Consider the following 17,021-nt stretch of genomic DNA (forward strand, 5'->3'; position numbering starts at 1 on the left):
AAATCACCCTTACTATTCACTACTAACTGCTCACTACTATTATCTGCATTGCCAAGTTTTCAGGTCCTTTATTATTGTTATTATATAATAATCTTCTATTTATTGTGCTTAGGGAAATGTTAGAAGTACTTTTCTTCAATGTTGAATCCATGTGCTTGGAGAGGCACAAACATAGAGATTGGTTCTTTGTTATTGATGTAACATGAAAGACAAACTGAATCTCACTGCCCACAAGCTCATATATTCATGGAGCTTTCAATCACTCTTTTCGAAATTGGACATGGAGGAGCTAGGATGGCATGGGAGGCTTTCTTGGTGGTGACATTTGGAAGTACCAATTATCTCTTTCTCTCCTTTCATTTCATGCTTATATATTCTCGATCGCTTCTCTATTGCTCCATAATTAAAGTTTCATTGCTTCCAGGACCTCAATGGCAAATTAACAATGAGTTCGTTTGAAAACAGGACCAATCCCCCCCTTCACTTTCACACTTTCATTACCATTTAAACCAATAGGTTGATTAATTCTGAATATTTATTACTTCATCCACGATCCAACTCTAAGTTTTTGAGAAGAGATTTATTGTATTTGTTAATTATGAACCAATTCATCTCGTCGTCTGTCATCTCAGTCGAACAGAAAAAGTTAATGATATAATGATTCATGGCAATAGGGTTGCCCATTAACTTATTTTAAGTGGAAAATAAGTTAGAAAGCAACTGAGCTTGATTAAACGGGGTTGAATATGACCGATTCCTGCTATTCAATAGTCAGACCAAACGTTCCATTCTTAACTCACATGATTCAATTCTAATTCTGGCTTCATACTTTTTTTACAAAGTTGTCTTTAATTCCAATTTCCCTCAAAATACAAAAAAAAAAAAAAAACCCAAAATATAAAATTATTTTAGTTGATTTTTACTTAAAATCACTTAATTTTATTGATAATTATTTTTAGAATTTTCCTTTTTTTACATGGTCATACAGATATCAAATCCAACTCGTTCACTAATATAAAATTATTTTAGTTGATTTTTACTTAAAATCACTTAATTTTATTGATAATTATTTCTGAATTTTTCTTTTTTTTACATACTCATACAAATATCAAATCACTAATTTATTAACAAATCTGAAGATTTATATATTTATATAACATAAAATAATAAAATTTATTTATTTTATATTTTATATAAAAATTACGTATTATAATTCATATTAAAATAAAATATAAATTATATATTTTTAATTTTATTAAATTTAAATATAATTATTGTTAATATTTTAAATTTTATTTTTTTATATTTTTTATTTGTATCATATTTTATGTGATATTATTATATTATATTTTAAATTATTAAATTTATTTATTAATATAAAACCGTAATAAAACAATTAAAATTTGATTTGAAAAGGTCAAATTTATATTAAGCAGTCTTTTTATACTCTCTTTTCGGTTTTTTTTTTTTTGTCTGCTTTACGGAAAAGGCGGCTTTCAACTCTGTTTCTTTCCTTTTTTTCATTTTTTTTCTCATTCAAATTGACAGGCAGGTTAGGTAGCCTCCCCATTATCAAAATTATGGGATTTTCATTTTTACTGTCCTAAAATATTATAATACTTTTTAAAAACCTTTTAGAAAAGGTCAAAGATGTAAAATTATCAAAAAAAAAAAGGAATTTCCTCATAAAATATACAACTGGAAACCAATGATTATTAGTCACCAATAAAGCTGAAAAAGCAACTTTACTTGAAACCATGCCTTTTAGACTTGGACGAGACTCCAACTGAACCCCACATTATGAAAAGACAAAAATATCCTTCCCCCTCCCCATTCACATGATACAAACGAAGACAAATAAATAATAAAATGTCCCTTGTCCTCGATCGTCCAAACTCCAAAGTTGTGGACTTTGTAGTTAAAAATAAATAATTGCCTAAATAATTGCGCAAAATTTTCCGTTGCCTTCCGTTTTTTTATGTGCTAAAATAAAATTCGTAAGCGGTGACGCAGATTTTCTCGTCGCCAGACACTCATTTTCCCTTTAATATTTTCATAAAAAAGAATCGAAAACACCATATATATGTTAGCGAATCGAATTCTCGTCTCAACTGCAACTCTGAAAAAGAGAGCCAACAAGGAAAAAAGGGTAAGAGCAAGAGAATCTGTCCGTAAAACTTGTAAGCTTTTTTTTTTTGTTTGGTTGAAAAACGAAAATGATTTTTTGTTCACTATAGAATACTACCAGACATTGATGCCTTTTTTGTTCTGTCTCTCTTTTTTATCTAACAAAGTTGCGTTCTTTTTAACTGAAACCTTGAATTACAGGTATCTTTTTCACTCTTCTTCAATGGGTTTCTTCAATTTTTTATTTTTTTTGATAAAATTGGTTTGGGTACTTTTTATTATTTTATTTCAAGTTATTTTGTGTGCTTTCTGGCCACGTTTTTTACAGCTTTGCGTTTTCTCCGATCTACTTTTTTTTAGTCTTTTTATCGATAGAAACGAAGAAGATTTGTTTCTCTTTGTTGTTGGGCACATGTTGTTTGGCTACCGAGAAAACATGGTAAAAAGAAAAAGACTTTAATATTTGAATGTCAACCCCATTGAAGTTTAACAAAGAGCAAACAAAAAGGAAGCGCAATAGTCTTTACGCTTTATATTTTGGTTCTGTTTATTAATTTAAGGCTAAATTTACTTTAAATTTATTGCAGGCAAAGCGATGAATAATATATAAGAGGGTGGGGGATTTTGTACTTTTAAGTGAAGAGAATTTTGTGAAGCAGCAACAAGAAAATAATGGCTTTTGAGCCATTGGTTTGGCTCTGTAGACCAGTGGCTGATGGGGTGTGGAAAAGGGCAGTGTCTAATGCCTTTGGTGCATACACACCCTGTGCAACTGATTCTCTGGTCATCACCATATCTCATCTGGTGTTATTGGGTCTTTGTGTTTATCGGATATGGCTGATCAAGAAAGATTTCAAAGCTCAGCGGTTCTGTCTGAGGTCCAAACATTATAACCGTATGCTGGGTCTGTTGGCTGCTTATGCTACTGCTGAGCCTTTGTTCAGGTTGATCGTGGGGATTTCAATTCTAAATTTGGATGGACAGCCTGGTCTTGCTCCGTTTGAGGTAGGATTTTCAACCTTATGTTGCCTAATAATTTATTTATTTGTTTTTGCACGCTTTGATGATATTGTGGATGTGTCTATATTTTGTTGTACATTATCCTTTGGATGAGTAGTTTGAATTTGATATGAATTAGCTTCAACTTTTATGTGAAATTGGGTTATATTTTTGTGTAAAATGCTTTCATTCCTATTGGAGGAAGAAATAAAATGACAACCATTGAGCTGCATTTGATGAGCCTGCAATCTTTCTTCCCATAAGATAGGGAGGAAATTCCACGAAGTAGGGTGGCAAAGATGCTTTAATCTATTCTGTATGACCTTACTGGAACTAGTATTAAACACAATGATAGCAGTGGATTGTAGTTTGTTGCATAGTTTCTTCCACAGCTGGCTGCTCTATCTCACAATCAGTTTTCCTGGTTGGAGATGCATTCAGTAATTGAAGTCTTATGATGGATTAAGATGTTTTCTGTATTTGAATGCTACTATATGGCTTGTGGCAACTGGCATTGTTATTTTTTATGTTATATATGTACATTCTGGAAGAAGGATGTCCTCTGTTCTGAATTGTTTCATTGACTATTTCGTGAATCTCTCTAGATTCTAGTGCTATTCTTTGTTCTTCTTGGGAATAGCCCTCTTCAGTTTGTTATTCAGGAATATTACTGCTCTTGATGGAAGTATATTATCTCTATAGGATTGAGGAGTCTGGGATGGAAAATTCATTGTTAACAGTGATTGTATAGATTCCAGGATTCTTAACTCTTAAGAGCATGATTGTCTTCATTCTAAGGTGAAGAAGTTATTTTGGAGGACTTGATTTTTATTGTTAAACCTTTTTAATTAAACCATGACATTATTTCTTCTGGGTCTCACTCTGTCTGAATCACGATCAGTGTAAGATGGCTTGGGTAGTTTATATGTTATGATATTTAGTATAGTTCTGTAGGCTAATGGAAATCATATCTGAAGCTTTTTATTTTCATTCGTTCTGCAGATTGTTTCTTTGATTGTGGAAGCTCTCACATGGTGCTCTATTTTGGTTATGACTGGTGTGGAAACTAAAGTCTATATTCGTGAATTTCGATGGTTTGTCAGATTTGGCCTCATTTATACTTTGATAGGGGATGCGGTGATGCTCAATCTCATTCTCTCAGTAAGGGAGTTTTACAATAGGTATGTTTATTTTGATTGCTTAATCTTGCTTTGTGTTGGACTAAAATGATCTCATTATGTCTTGAAACTCTTCTTCTTCCTCTTTCACTCAACTAGTGTGTTGAAATTTGCATATCTGATCAATAAATAAGGTTTGCCAAGACTCACATTTGTGTTATACTTGTGCAGCTCTGTCCTGTATCTCTACTTGAGTGAGGTCCTAGTTCAGGTGTGTTATCTTACATTTCTTTTCTATCCTCAAAAGGCTATTGTTAGGGACTGTGATGAGTTTGCCTCAAAGGACTGAGGACAATAATGACTTGGCTGGTGATGCAGTTATTGCATTGCATCAATTTAATTATTTGTTTCCCCTTCTGATTACACTCTTAAAGATAGGCTGATGTTCTGGTTTAGGCTTTGTTTGGGATACTCTTGCTGGTGTATGTTCCTGATTTGGATCCTTATCCTGGTTATACCCAAATGCGGACTGAATTTGTGGATGATGCTGAATATGAAGAACTTCCTGGAGGAGAGCAAATATGTCCTGAGAGGCATGTTAATATCTTTTCCAGTATGTATATCTTCTGTGCTTATCTTTGATGCCAATTAGAGCCCTGAATTAACATTTTATGTTGATTAAGATATAGATCCTTATTCTTAAAAATGAGAATGTTGTATATTGTATGCTGCCTTGGTTAGTTTATACATGTCAGTTGAGCCAGCATCGCACACTTATGATGTGTAATTGTAGCTTTTGATTTATAATGACATCACTTGTTTAAATGAAATGGGAATTCTATGTGCTCTTTGATTTCTAACTATGAAATTGCTGTTACGCAAAAATGGATATAAGGATGATCATTTTTGCAATCCTTTCCCATTTCTTTCCTTCTTAGCCCTAATCATGTCATGGTGCAAATGATACCCATAGGTCACTCTTGAGGATCAATGAATAAAATTTGTACTTGTGATTTGTTTCTGATTCTCTTTTGTTCATTTCCCGTTTACTAGAAATATTTTTTTCGTGGATGAGTCCCCTCATGAAGCAAGGCTATAAAAGACCTATCACGGACAAGGATGTCTGGAAGTTAGATACTTGGGATCGGACTGAAACATTAAACAAGAAGTATGTGCTGGCTTTCTAATTATATTTGGATTCTTGAATATTTTATGCATTGCAATGATGTATGATATCTGTTTCTGACTTTGTAGTTTTCAGAAATGTTGGGCTGAGGAATCACGAAGGCCCAAACCATGGCTTTTAAGAGCATTGAATAGTAGCCTTGGGGGAAGGTAGTGAAATATTGCCTTAATTATGTCTCTTTTCATATTTAGTTATGTGACATAAGTTAGTACATGCCATTCTTTTCTATAGTATTGCATTAGCTATTTTGAAGAGAAAAATAAAACAAGCAATTAAATAAATAGCAGTGAAAATGTTAGTATATATTATTTAAAGAAAAAATGAAAATTCAAAGGTACTTCAATTTTGAGCTGTAGTCCTTTAGCATGTATATGCATGAGAATGATATTCATCTAGTGAAATAGTTAATACTATATTATTTTTTGGTGAAAAGTTTGTAACTACATCTTTATCTAATTCTCCCCCCCCCCCCTTTTTTTTTTAGGTTTTGGTGGGGAGGCTTTTGGAAGGTAATGAACCCATCTTAAAAGGTTGCATTCATTATTTGGAAAACTTATTTGGTTCTCAGAGAAGCATGGCGTTATAACATCTTTAATGTTATTGCAAATTGTTTGCCAACATCTGTTTCTGGATATTTCCGGATTATTTGTTGTTTTCTAAAGCCCTTATATTCATGGCACTTTTACTATAAGTTATAAAATTTTCTGAAGAATTTTGGATGAGCCCAATCCATGTTTCATGTTTGTCTTGAAAGAGTTGGCTTGATCCTTCAAGCTTTTTCTGCATGTACATGAACATCAGAAAAGGGGCTTGTCTATTTTCAAGTCCTCATCATTTTGTTTCATAGCATCCTTAAATATAAGCCCAAATGTTTTACCTTAGGATAATGTGAAAGAATCTGTTCGAATCTTCCTCATTTCACATTTTCCACTATTTGACCATGAGGCTTGGCCCAATAGTCATCTACTCCACTGTAAGTTGGGGTAGTAGCCTGTAGGCTGTGTAACCAAAGTCCTGCCTATCAGAGGGTTTATCCCTCCAAAGAAATTGCATAAGAAAATAATGGCCTTCCATTGTAGAACTTTTGATGGCTTTGGAAGTTTGTTTTTCTATATTTTAGAAATGTCATTAAAAAAAAAAAATCTTAATTTTCTAATGGCATGAGAAGTTTCTCAATTGACTATTGCTATATTGTGTTTTGTGCGATTGACTTATTCCTAATATTTTCTCTATTAAACTTGCTGCTTTGTTCATTAAATCTGTAGATTGGCAACGATCTTTCTCAATTTGTGGGGCCACTTATATTGAACCGCCTGTTACAGGTTTGCTTCTTGTGTCTATGCTTTCTTCTGTATGTGTGTGTGATCTAGTTCTTTTAGTGTACGGAATTGCTGTAGCTCACCAAAAAACTAAGCCTGTTTCATTCCTTTAATGAGTGAAAGTGCTCCTTAACCTCTAATGCCAAAAGTAGAAAAAAAATTGTGTTTAGAAGTCCTTTGTTCATTTTGCATATCCCTATTGTAGATTTACACTTCATGATTGTAATATTCCCTTATGTCTTTAGTGGGCATTCTGATTTGCTCTTCTAAATTTGGTAGTATTTTTATACTTATATTATGTTCGTAATGGTAATATTCTTTCTTGACTCATTCTAAGTTTGTTAAAAATTTGAGTAAATTATGATGGAGAGCCCATGTTATCGGTGTTAACTAGAAAATCCATCACTAAAAGATCTATGGGTTTCCCTTGCTATTAGCCAACTAACACAATCTAAAGCACATATCTGTAGTTGACTCGTTATCAAGTTTAGATATTGAAACTCTGCACATTGGTCCTGAATCTTTGTAGTTATCTAGTTTTTTATGTCTTTTTTCTTTATTACCAAGTGTTTTACTTGTATGTTTAATGAACTTCCTCCAGTCCATGCAAGAAGGTGATCCGGCTTGGATTGGTTACATCTATGCCTTCTCAATTTTTGTTGGAGTGGTATGACATTAATCCTTTGTTTACATGAGAGGTTCTAGTTTTCTTTCTTAATGAGAATGTACATTTAATTTTATTGGTTGAAACTTGTTCCAGGCCCTTGGGGTGTTATGTGAAGCTCAATATTTTCAGAATGTCATGCGTGTTGGATTTCGGTTGAGATCTACTTTGGTAAATTTGTCTTTATCTTGGAAACAATTTATTTCATTCAGTTTTGCTTGTCTTTTGGAGTTTGAACGAGCTTATTTATTTCTTTTCCTTTTGTTTCTTCATATGTGGGAGATGTTGTTGAAGGGGCTGGCTGAGAGCCTTTTGTCTCGTTGATAATGACCTTACATTCTCAGTACTTTTGATTCTTTCATTATTTATGGCTTGGTTCTACCTTTCTACATTTGAAATTTGTCTTTTTTGGAAGAATTGTTTGGTGGGTCTAGCTTAGCTAATTTATTATTAGGCCGGTGAAATTATATGCTTCTTGTTTGCATTCACATTGGTCGCTCCTGTTGCCAGAATTTTGCTTTTTGTTTTGCCATTGAAGAATTTAGGTTGTTCTTGAGAGGCCCCATCCTGGTTTCTCTATGACTTAAATTATTGTTAGCAGCATAAATCTTATTTGATACCTTTGAATAATGTATCAGTTGTTAATTTTTTATAATTGAATGTTGTTAGACTATTGCAATTGGTTTTATGCACCTATTGCATTTTGTTTCATAATTCTGAATGCACTTTAAGTTATTGATTAGTTAGCATCACTAGTTATAGATATTATGACTTAAATTATTTTTACAAGTGTAAATATTATTGAGGCCATTGAACTGCATGTTACTTTGGTGTAATTGTAGGTTGTGAGCACTACTAGTTCTTGCTTGATTCAACTATCATTTTGTTTCATAATGTGTTAGATGACTCATCTGTATAAGAGCTTTGTATGGAAATTGCGTTCTGTTTGTTGTAGAAATGTGACTCTCGCTTTGCTTCACCAATTATATTTTCCTGAAGATACTCCCATCTTCTGTAGATTGCTGCTGTGTTTCGCAAATCTCTTAGGCTTACGCATGAGGGGCGCAAGAAGTTTTCTTCTGGGAAAATAACCAACTTGATGACAACCGATGCTGAAGCTCTTCAGGCATGATCTTTTATTACCTTAAATTTTTTTTTATGGCTGATATTGCTGAAACTATGATGTGGAATGGGATTCTGTGCAGTCTACTGTTTCTTTTAAGCATGTACTCTGCTAGCTGTTAGAAATGCACTTCCCTGTTTTTTTTTTTGGTTTTTCTCCTCTCCTCTTAACCTTAATAATGTCCTGAAGCTGGTAGTTAATGTTAAAAGTGATTAATCTTCAAAGCATGTAGTATACTAGATTCCTTGTTTTAAGTTTATATTCCTTGACATTGGATCTTTCCTTTTGCAAATCGACAATGAGTTTCCTTTTACTTATCAGGGAAACAACGCTAAACTCTGGTTGTGAAAACAAATCAGTGCATTTATAATTTTTTGTCAGCTCTTTCTAATGAATTATTTATCCTTTTCCTTTTGCAGCAAATATGTCAATCACTTCACACTTTGTGGTCAGCTCCATTTCGTATTATTTTTGCAATGGTCCTTCTTTATCAGCAGTTGGGTGTTGCTTCACTTCTTGGTGCATTAATGTTAGTCCTTATGTTCCCTGTGCAAGTATGTGATTTTCCTCTCCTACTTTCTTATCTTCTTTCTTTAAGATAAATTAATAATTTCGTAGTGAATGTTACACTTTTTATTCCTTGAACTAAGAGGGTTATATTATGTTAAACTTAGAATGCACTACTTAGTTGTCCTGCATTTTATTGGCCATGTTTTCTGTTCTATCTTACTTTTTTTTATCCTTTTGCAAACAGACAGTAGTTATAAGCAGAATGCAAAAATTGTCAAAGGAAGGTTTACAACGTACAGATAAGAGAATAGGCCTCATGAATGAAATATTGGCTGCAATGGACACTGTAAAGTATGATTTGTTTCTGGAAAACTGTTTTATTTTTCTTTCATGGTTTTTAGGTTTTTGAGTACAATATTAGGTTGGGTAGTTACTATTTGACTTTATACTGTAATACCTCAGATGTTATGCCTGGGAGAACAGTTTCCAGTCTAAAGTCCAAAGTGCCCGGAATGACGAGTTGTCATGGTTCCGCAAAGCATCCCTGCTTGGAGCGGTAGTCCCCTGATCTATGCTTCTAATTCGTTCTGTTTCTTTCTGTTTATGGAAGTCTTAATTTGACTATGATATAAATGTCAGCTCTAACTGTATTTGAAGCATTTAGAAGAAAAATGTTAGCCTCTTACTAATTCAATTACCATAGCATGCATCTCTGTTGTGTGCAACACAAAGTGCCCAGCTTAATTGTAACATCATTTACATGCTAATGGCTTGTTTTCATGCTATTGCTTTTACAAGTTGTTTAATAAAATATTTACTGATCAGAAGAAAAACAAATATAGAACCTTTTGGTTATTCAAGAGAGAGTTACAGGTTACAAACCAGATTTTCTTTGGTTCTAATATGTGAGTAGAGTTCTGCCTGATGAATGCTTTTGTTGGGTAATAAATTTGGCTAATTGTGGTCTAGTTGTGGATATTGGTATGGATGTAGGTGTTTCGCATAGGATCATTTCAGCAGCTCCTTTTCTAGTCGTGTTATTCTATCTCTTGTTTTGCAGTGTAATGGCTTTATACTGAATAGCATTCCAGTTGTGGTGACTGTGGTTTCATTTGGCTTGTTTACTTTGCTTGGAGGCGACTTGACACCTGCAAGGGCATTCACATCTCTTTCTCTCTTTGCGGTGCTTCGTTTCCCTTTATTCATGCTTCCCAATATTATTACTCAGGTAATCTTCTTTGCCTCTTTCAGGTATCTATGCTAGTCCACTTTGTGTGGAGGCGTTTTACTGGCATTTTGGTAATAGATAGGACATATTATTGTGTTTATCTGCCCTTTGAATGGCTTAATTTCTGTATCTGGATCTGTTATTTTACATGGGTGGTATATTTATATGGTACAAAGAAAGGGGGAATGTACTGAAACTAGTGTGTTTTTCTTGGTTTCTAATGCTGTGGTTTGACAGGTGGTAAATGCAAATGTATCACTAAAACGTCTGGAGGAGCTGTTCTTGACTGAAGACAGAGTTCTTCTGCCAAATCCTCCTCTTGATCCTGAACTACCAGCTATTGAAATAAAAGATGGTTCTTTTTCATGGGATTCAAAGGTCTAGTTTTAATTTTATCACTTTAAATTTTCTTTTTAGTATGTATTTTGCATGAATGTGTACAACATTTATGTTTAAGTTGATCTATAATTGATTCTTATTCTGTAATCTTAATATGATAATCATATTAAGCAATATAAATTCATGAACCTTAAATATGGTTGTTAAAAAGTACATCATTTATCTGTTGATATCATCCACTTAGTTGAAATGATACCTTGGTTCTTTTTGTACTATCCTAGAGAGGCCAAAGTTTTACACTGTTGGGTTGGGATGAAAGTTTTACTGTCTATTTTTTGTCCTTGATGACATTGTGAAGGATTAAGCGTGTTCTTTCATTTATTTTTTGCTTATAAAATTCTTTTTATTTTTGGTTTCAGGCAGAGAGGCCCACATTGTCTAATATTAATTTAGATATACCAGTTGGTAGCCTGGTTGCAGTAGTTGGTAGTACTGGCGAAGGAAAGACCTCGCTTGTATCTGCGATGCTTGGGGAGCTTCCTCCAATGTCTGATGCTAGTGTTGTTATCAGAGGAACAGTTGCTTATGTTCCTCAAGTTTCATGGATTTTCAATGCAACTGTAAGTTTAGCTCCTCTAGTCTATTTGTGTGCTTTTGCATGTTTCTACTTTCTGGCATGCTCTCTCACTTGTTTAGTTATTGGTAATCAGTCCTGATACTGTATTGTTGAATTTTTTGGAAATAAGCAATATGATTAAGCTGATTAAGATGGTTTGCCTAGTGACCTTATATTTAATAGCTTAACATGCCAGAAAGTCTATAGCGTCCAAATTTTAGAATTTTAATTGCTGTCATGTGAGTTGTTGATCTTTGGAGTGTATACTTGCAGGTATGCGATAACATATTGTTTGGATCTCCTTTTGAATCAGCAAGATATGAGAAGGCAATAGATGTTACTGCATTGCAACATGACCTTGAGCTACTGCCTGTAAGTGTTTCACAAAGTTGTAACATGATGTACTAAAAGGGCAGAAGTCTCTTATCTGTCCAACAGTTTTTGATCTCATAGTTTGTGTCTATCTTTATGTTAGGGTGGTGATCTTACTGAGATTGGTGAAAGAGGTGTTAATATTAGTGGTGGGCAGAAGCAAAGGGTTTCCATGGCTAGGGCTGTGTATTCCAATTCAGATGTGTACATTTTCGATGACCCCTTGAGTGCTCTGGATGCACATGTGGCTCGACAGGTAACTGGTTCAATGGAGCCTTTTGTTGGTTCTTTTTTGCTCCTTACTTTGCCCTTCTGTTTTTGCTGAGCAGAATTATGTTTTTCACCATGTAAAGAAAACCAGTCATTATTGATTTTACGCAGGATATTATTTAGTTATGATTTTTTGAAGGTTGCAAAGATCAGGATCTAGACCTTATTCCTAATATCAAGATGATGTTCAAATTGTGGCACCAAGTAGGACAAACTATACTATCCTATCAAATTAGGAAAAAATTCACGCATGTCGCATATATGCCAACATACTCTGATTGTCTATGTATATAATTTTCAAAACTTGATCTATAGAGTTAATGTGCATTACATATTTTTATCTATATATTTTTTAATTTTTAAATTTCATATCCCATCTATTATTCCTTTTAAAAAAAATTAATATTCCTCTTGTTACAGCCTTTATTTGTATTCAGAAATTTGATAATGTTAGTATGCTTTCTATTCTGATGTGGCATTGATCTTTTTTCTGCTACCAATTATGTTCAGGTTTTTGATAAATGCGTAAAGGGGGAATTGAGAGGCAAAACAAGAGTTCTTGTCACAAACCAGCTGCACTTCCTTTCACAAGTTGATAGAATTATCCTGGTTCACGAAGGAATGGTGAAAGAGGAAGGAACTTTTGAGGAGCTCTCTAATAATGGTGTGCTGTTCCAAAAGCTAATGGAGAATGCAGGAAAAATGGAAGAGTATGTGGAGGAAAATGAGAACAGCGACACAGTTGACCAGAATGCCTCTAAACCTTTTGTTAATGGGGTGGCAAATGACATGCCCAAAAGTGCAAGCCAAGCAAATAAAACAAAAGAAGGCAAATCTGTTCTTATTAAGCAGGAAGAACGGGAAACAGGAGTCGTTAGTTGGAAAGTTTTAAGGAGGTAGAATATGTTGATTTTCGATCCTCTTCTCCAATTGCATGTATATAATGCTAGTACCATATTTTAGTTCTGCCAAATTCTATGATAGCTAGCTCCTCAACTCTACCTAAGTTGACTGATAGATGTAGCTAATGTCAAAGGTATAGTGTTCTTTGAACTACAACTTTTCCAGTATCCAAGATGTAGACTTCCCTTAAACCTCTCAATCACTAATTTTTTACCCCTTCTTTTATGCTTGGAAGGAAGGTGACAACATATTCTTTTATTGATGGCTCTCATCTAAATGGACCCTAAATACAACTGCATTAAGGGATTCATCTGGTCTATCTCACTGAAGTACACTTAAAACAAAGAAAATTTTCCTTTCTTCTACTGATTGATTTGGTTCTCTGCTTTGTTAGTGAGGATTCACTGAGCGCATTTATGGTTTCCTTATGTTACTAAATGTTATTTAGGTAATTGACAAGCCATCCATCATATTTGATTAGGAAGGAAGGGAGGGATTTTAACAATCTCTGCTGTGATTTATGCTGGAATTCTTTTTCACTTTGTTCAATTTTTGTTAAAAGAAAAAAAAAAAAAGATCAATGAATTCAATATCTTTCTCTTTTCTTGCCAGGTACAAGAATGCATTGGGAGGTTTTTGGGTGGTAATGGTGCTCTTTTCATGTTACATCCTAACAGAAGTTTTACGAGTTTCAAGCAGCACATGGCTGAGTTCTTGGACAGATCAAAGTACTCTGAAGACACATGGACCTGGTTATTATAATTTGGTCTATTCACTTCTATCATTTGGTCAGGTATGAGATTGTTTGATGCTAATTCGCTTTAAGTTCAGCACATAAGTACCTCTTACTCATCTTGCAGAAATTTTATTTATTTACCTTAGAAGAGTAGTTTTATTCTCCAGAAGAGTTAGGAAGTTTTCCTTTCCTACTATTCCAAGAAATAATAGTATTTTTTTTTTTTTTGGTAAGAAAAATTAACACTACATTTTAGCGAATAGTTTTACTGGTTTCATTGCTCATTTTATGTTTGTTTTCTTCCCCACTTGGTTTCAGGTCTTGGTGACTTTGGTTAATTCATATTGGTTAATCATATCAAGTCTCTATGCAGCCAGAAGGTTGCATGATGCCATGCTTACTTCTATACTTAGAGCTCCAATGGTCTTCTTCCACACCAACCCACTTGGACGAATTATTAATAGGTTTGCAAAGGATTTAGGTGACATTGACCGAAACGTTGCACCATTTGTCAATATGTTCTTGGGACAAGTGTCGCAACTTCTTTCTACTTTTGTCTTGATAGGAATTGTGAGCACTATGTCTTTGTGGGCCATAATGCCACTTTTGGTTTTATTTTATGCCGCTTATTTATACTACCAGGTAAATGAACTTTGACCTCATCTTCTCTTTATTGATTTTCTTTTCTAACCTGAAAGCTATAAATTCTTTCTTGTAGAAAATGCCTGTCTTTTACCATTTCTGATTTTAAAATTTAGCATATGGATGTCTCTGCAACTGGATATTCTGTTTGTATGTTTCTCATGTCATCATTATTTTGTTTGATTCCACAGAGTACAGCGCGTGAAGTGAAGCGCTTAGATTCTATAACTAGATCACCCGTATATGCACAATTTGGAGAAGCATTGAATGGTCTTTCAACCATTCGTGCATATAAGGCTTATGATCGCATGGCTGACATAAATGGAAAATCCATGGATAATAATATCAGGTTCACTCTTGTGAACATGAGTTCAAACCGTTGGCTTGCAATCCGTTTGGAAACTTTGGGAGGGCTCATGATTTGGTTTACAGCAACCTTTGCTGTCATGCAGAATGGAAGGGCAGAGAACCAGCAGGCATATGCATCTACTATGGGTCTACTTCTTAGTTATGCTTTAAACATTACAAGTTTATTGACTGCTGTACTCAGGCTTGCTAGTTTGGCTGAAAATAGCTTAAATGCAGTGGAGCGTGTTGGCACATATATAGAGTTGCCTTCGGAAGCTCCACTTATTGTTGAGAGTAACAGGCCCCCTCCTGGTTGGCCTTCATCTGGATCCATAAAGTTTGAGGATGTTGTCCTTCGATACAGACCTGAACTTCCTCCAGTCCTGCATGGGTTGTCCTTTACAATTTCTCCTAGTGACAAAGTGGGCATAGTTGGAAGGACAGGGGCTGGAAAATCAAGCATGTTAAATGCTTTGTTTCGAATTGTAGAGCTGGAAAGAGGAAGGATCTTGATTGATGGTTGTGATGTTGCAAAGTTTGGACTGATGGACCTACGTAAAGTGCTTGGCATTATACCGCAATCACCAGTTCTTTTCTCTGGTATGCCCCCACCAACAATCTAGATTATAATTTTGACAATAGCTTAGTGTAAATTTTTATCTCTTTTACTAGCATTATAATAAATGGTCTTTCCCCCTAATATCTGTTAACTTCTAAAGTGGAGCTAATCGGACTGATATCATTTTTGTTGTCGTACTTTTCTTCTTTTACCGTAGTCCATCAGTTTGTAGCTTCTGTATCTTATGTCACCTTTCTTATTTTGTTCCAATTAAAATATATAATATTTATGACCATTTTGTTTTTATTTGGGCCAGGAACTGTGAGATTTAATCTTGATCCTTTCAATGAACACAATGATGCTGACCTTTGGGAGGCTTTAGAGAGAGCACACCTGAAAGATGTCATTCGGAGGAACTCTCTTGGTCTGGATGCTGAGGTACATATGAAAAAATTTCTAATGGAAATTTCTTTTGACAGTTTGCTAATAAATTTCTTTCTGTGTTGGGAAAAGAGAAATGAACAGTTGGTTATTTATTTTGAAGTGTCCATAGGTGCTGAAATCAGCATGCTTCCTTGTTGACGACTGTTAAACTCTTATCTTGTGTTTTGTCCAGGTTTCGGAGGCAGGGGAAAATTTTAGTGTTGGGCAAAGGCAATTGTTAAGCCTTGCTCGTGCATTATTGAGGAGATCAAAGATACTTGTACTTGATGAAGCAACTGCAGCTGTCGATGTCAGAACTGATGCTCTTATTCAGAAAACTATTCGGGAAGAATTCAAATCATGTACCATGCTTATCATTGCTCACCGTCTCAATACAATAATCGACTGTGATCGGATTCTTCTGCTTGATTCTGGCAGGGTATATACACAATTCTAGAGCTTGTTTAACTCACCTTGAAAGCTTTCTTAGCTATACAAAGTGTAATTTATTCATCATTAGTTTATTCTCTTTTCCCTGTTTGGCATTTGGCTGATGTATCAATGTTTATTTTCATGCCAGGTTTTGGAATATGATACGCCAGAGGAACTATTGTCAAATGAAGAAAGTGCTTTCTCCAAGATGGTTCAAAGTACTGGGGCTGCTAATGCTCAATACTTGCGCAGTTTAGCACTCGGAGGGGAAGGAGAGGACAGGTTGGGTAGAGAAGAGAATAGGCAGTTGGATAGACAGAGGAAATGGCTGGCATCTTCTCGTTGGGCTGCTGCTGCCCAGTTTGCACTTGCTGTTAGCCTCACTTCATCGCAGAACGACCTTACTCGCTTGGAAATCGAAGATGAAGGTAGTATCCTCAAGAAAACAAGGGATGCTGTGATAACTCTCCAGGGAGTTTTGGAAGGGAAGCATAATAAAACAATCGAAGAATCGCTGGGTCAGCACCAGATGTCTAAAGATGGATGGTGGTCTTCACTTTACAAAATGGTTGAAGGTACAAAACCAATATGCCATATATTGCTTTACATCTACCCTGTATCTGATCTAACCGAATCTTAAATGATTTTGGTTTGTTCCTTTAATCATCTTACAAATCTCTGTTTCTCTTCTTCCAGGTCTTGCTATAATGAGCAGATTGGCAAAGAGCAGGCTTCATCAATCCGATTATGGTTTCGAAGACAGATCAATCGACTGGGACCAAATCGAAATGTAGACTGCAATGTCTCCGTGTCTGGAACAATAAGTCTGATAGCCCTTCATATGACTGTCCATAATTGGATATTTTTGTAGAAAATTGTCCAAAGTTTCCAGCAAGGACGTTAACCATGGATCTTTGTTAGATAATCATACTTTTTTTTTTTTACTTTTTTTTAACCATGGACCTTCATACATGATTTTGCTTTTTTTTTTAAATAAGAAAAATATTATTATCATTTTATTCTATCTTGTGAGTTTTGGCCATGGGAATAATATGGAGACAATTGGCTTTTCATATTTGCGAGTGTTAAATATTAATTTATTGAAAC

At 34.6% G+C, this 17,021-nt stretch overlaps 1 protein-coding gene across 4 annotated transcripts; it reads left to right on the forward strand.

The window, feature by feature from the left end:
- The first annotated feature begins 1,970 nt into the window (after window positions 1-1,970).
- On the forward strand, window positions 1,971-16,938 carry LOC111308549 (ABC transporter C family member 2-like). Of its 4 annotated transcripts, none has more exons than XM_089743919.1 (28): window positions 1,971-2,180; window positions 2,715-3,132; window positions 4,129-4,307; window positions 4,476-4,515; window positions 4,701-4,857; window positions 5,298-5,412; window positions 5,499-5,579; window positions 5,915-5,939; window positions 6,696-6,752; window positions 7,351-7,416; window positions 7,510-7,584; window positions 8,432-8,539; window positions 8,956-9,090; window positions 9,291-9,397; window positions 9,509-9,602; window positions 10,107-10,274; window positions 10,512-10,652; window positions 11,033-11,233; window positions 11,503-11,601; window positions 11,705-11,857; window positions 12,382-12,767; window positions 13,387-13,567; window positions 13,829-14,152; window positions 14,344-15,100; window positions 15,376-15,497; window positions 15,676-15,921; window positions 16,063-16,489; window positions 16,611-16,938. In XM_089743919.1, the coding sequence occupies exons 2-28, from the start codon at window positions 2,800-2,802 to the stop codon at window positions 16,706-16,708; spliced, it is 4,875 nt and encodes a 1,624-aa protein (XP_089600045.1). In that variant the 5' UTR covers window positions 1,971-2,180; window positions 2,715-2,799; the 3' UTR covers window positions 16,709-16,938. The 4 variants fall into 4 exon arrangements, with proteins under 4 accessions (XP_089600045.1, XP_022762661.2, XP_089600055.1 ...); XM_022906926.2 differs by having other exon boundaries at window positions 1,971-2,149; XM_089743929.1 differs by having other exon boundaries at window positions 1,971-2,149; window positions 4,701-4,837.
- Window positions 16,939-17,021: the final 83 nt, after the last annotated feature.

The sequence above is a fragment of the Durio zibethinus genome, chromosome 2 (genome assembly GCF_047325235.1).
Source record: "Durio zibethinus cultivar Kanyao isolate XHJ-2024 chromosome 2, ASM4732523v1, whole genome shotgun sequence".
NCBI lineage: Eukaryota > Viridiplantae > Streptophyta > Magnoliopsida > Malvales > Malvaceae > Durio > Durio zibethinus.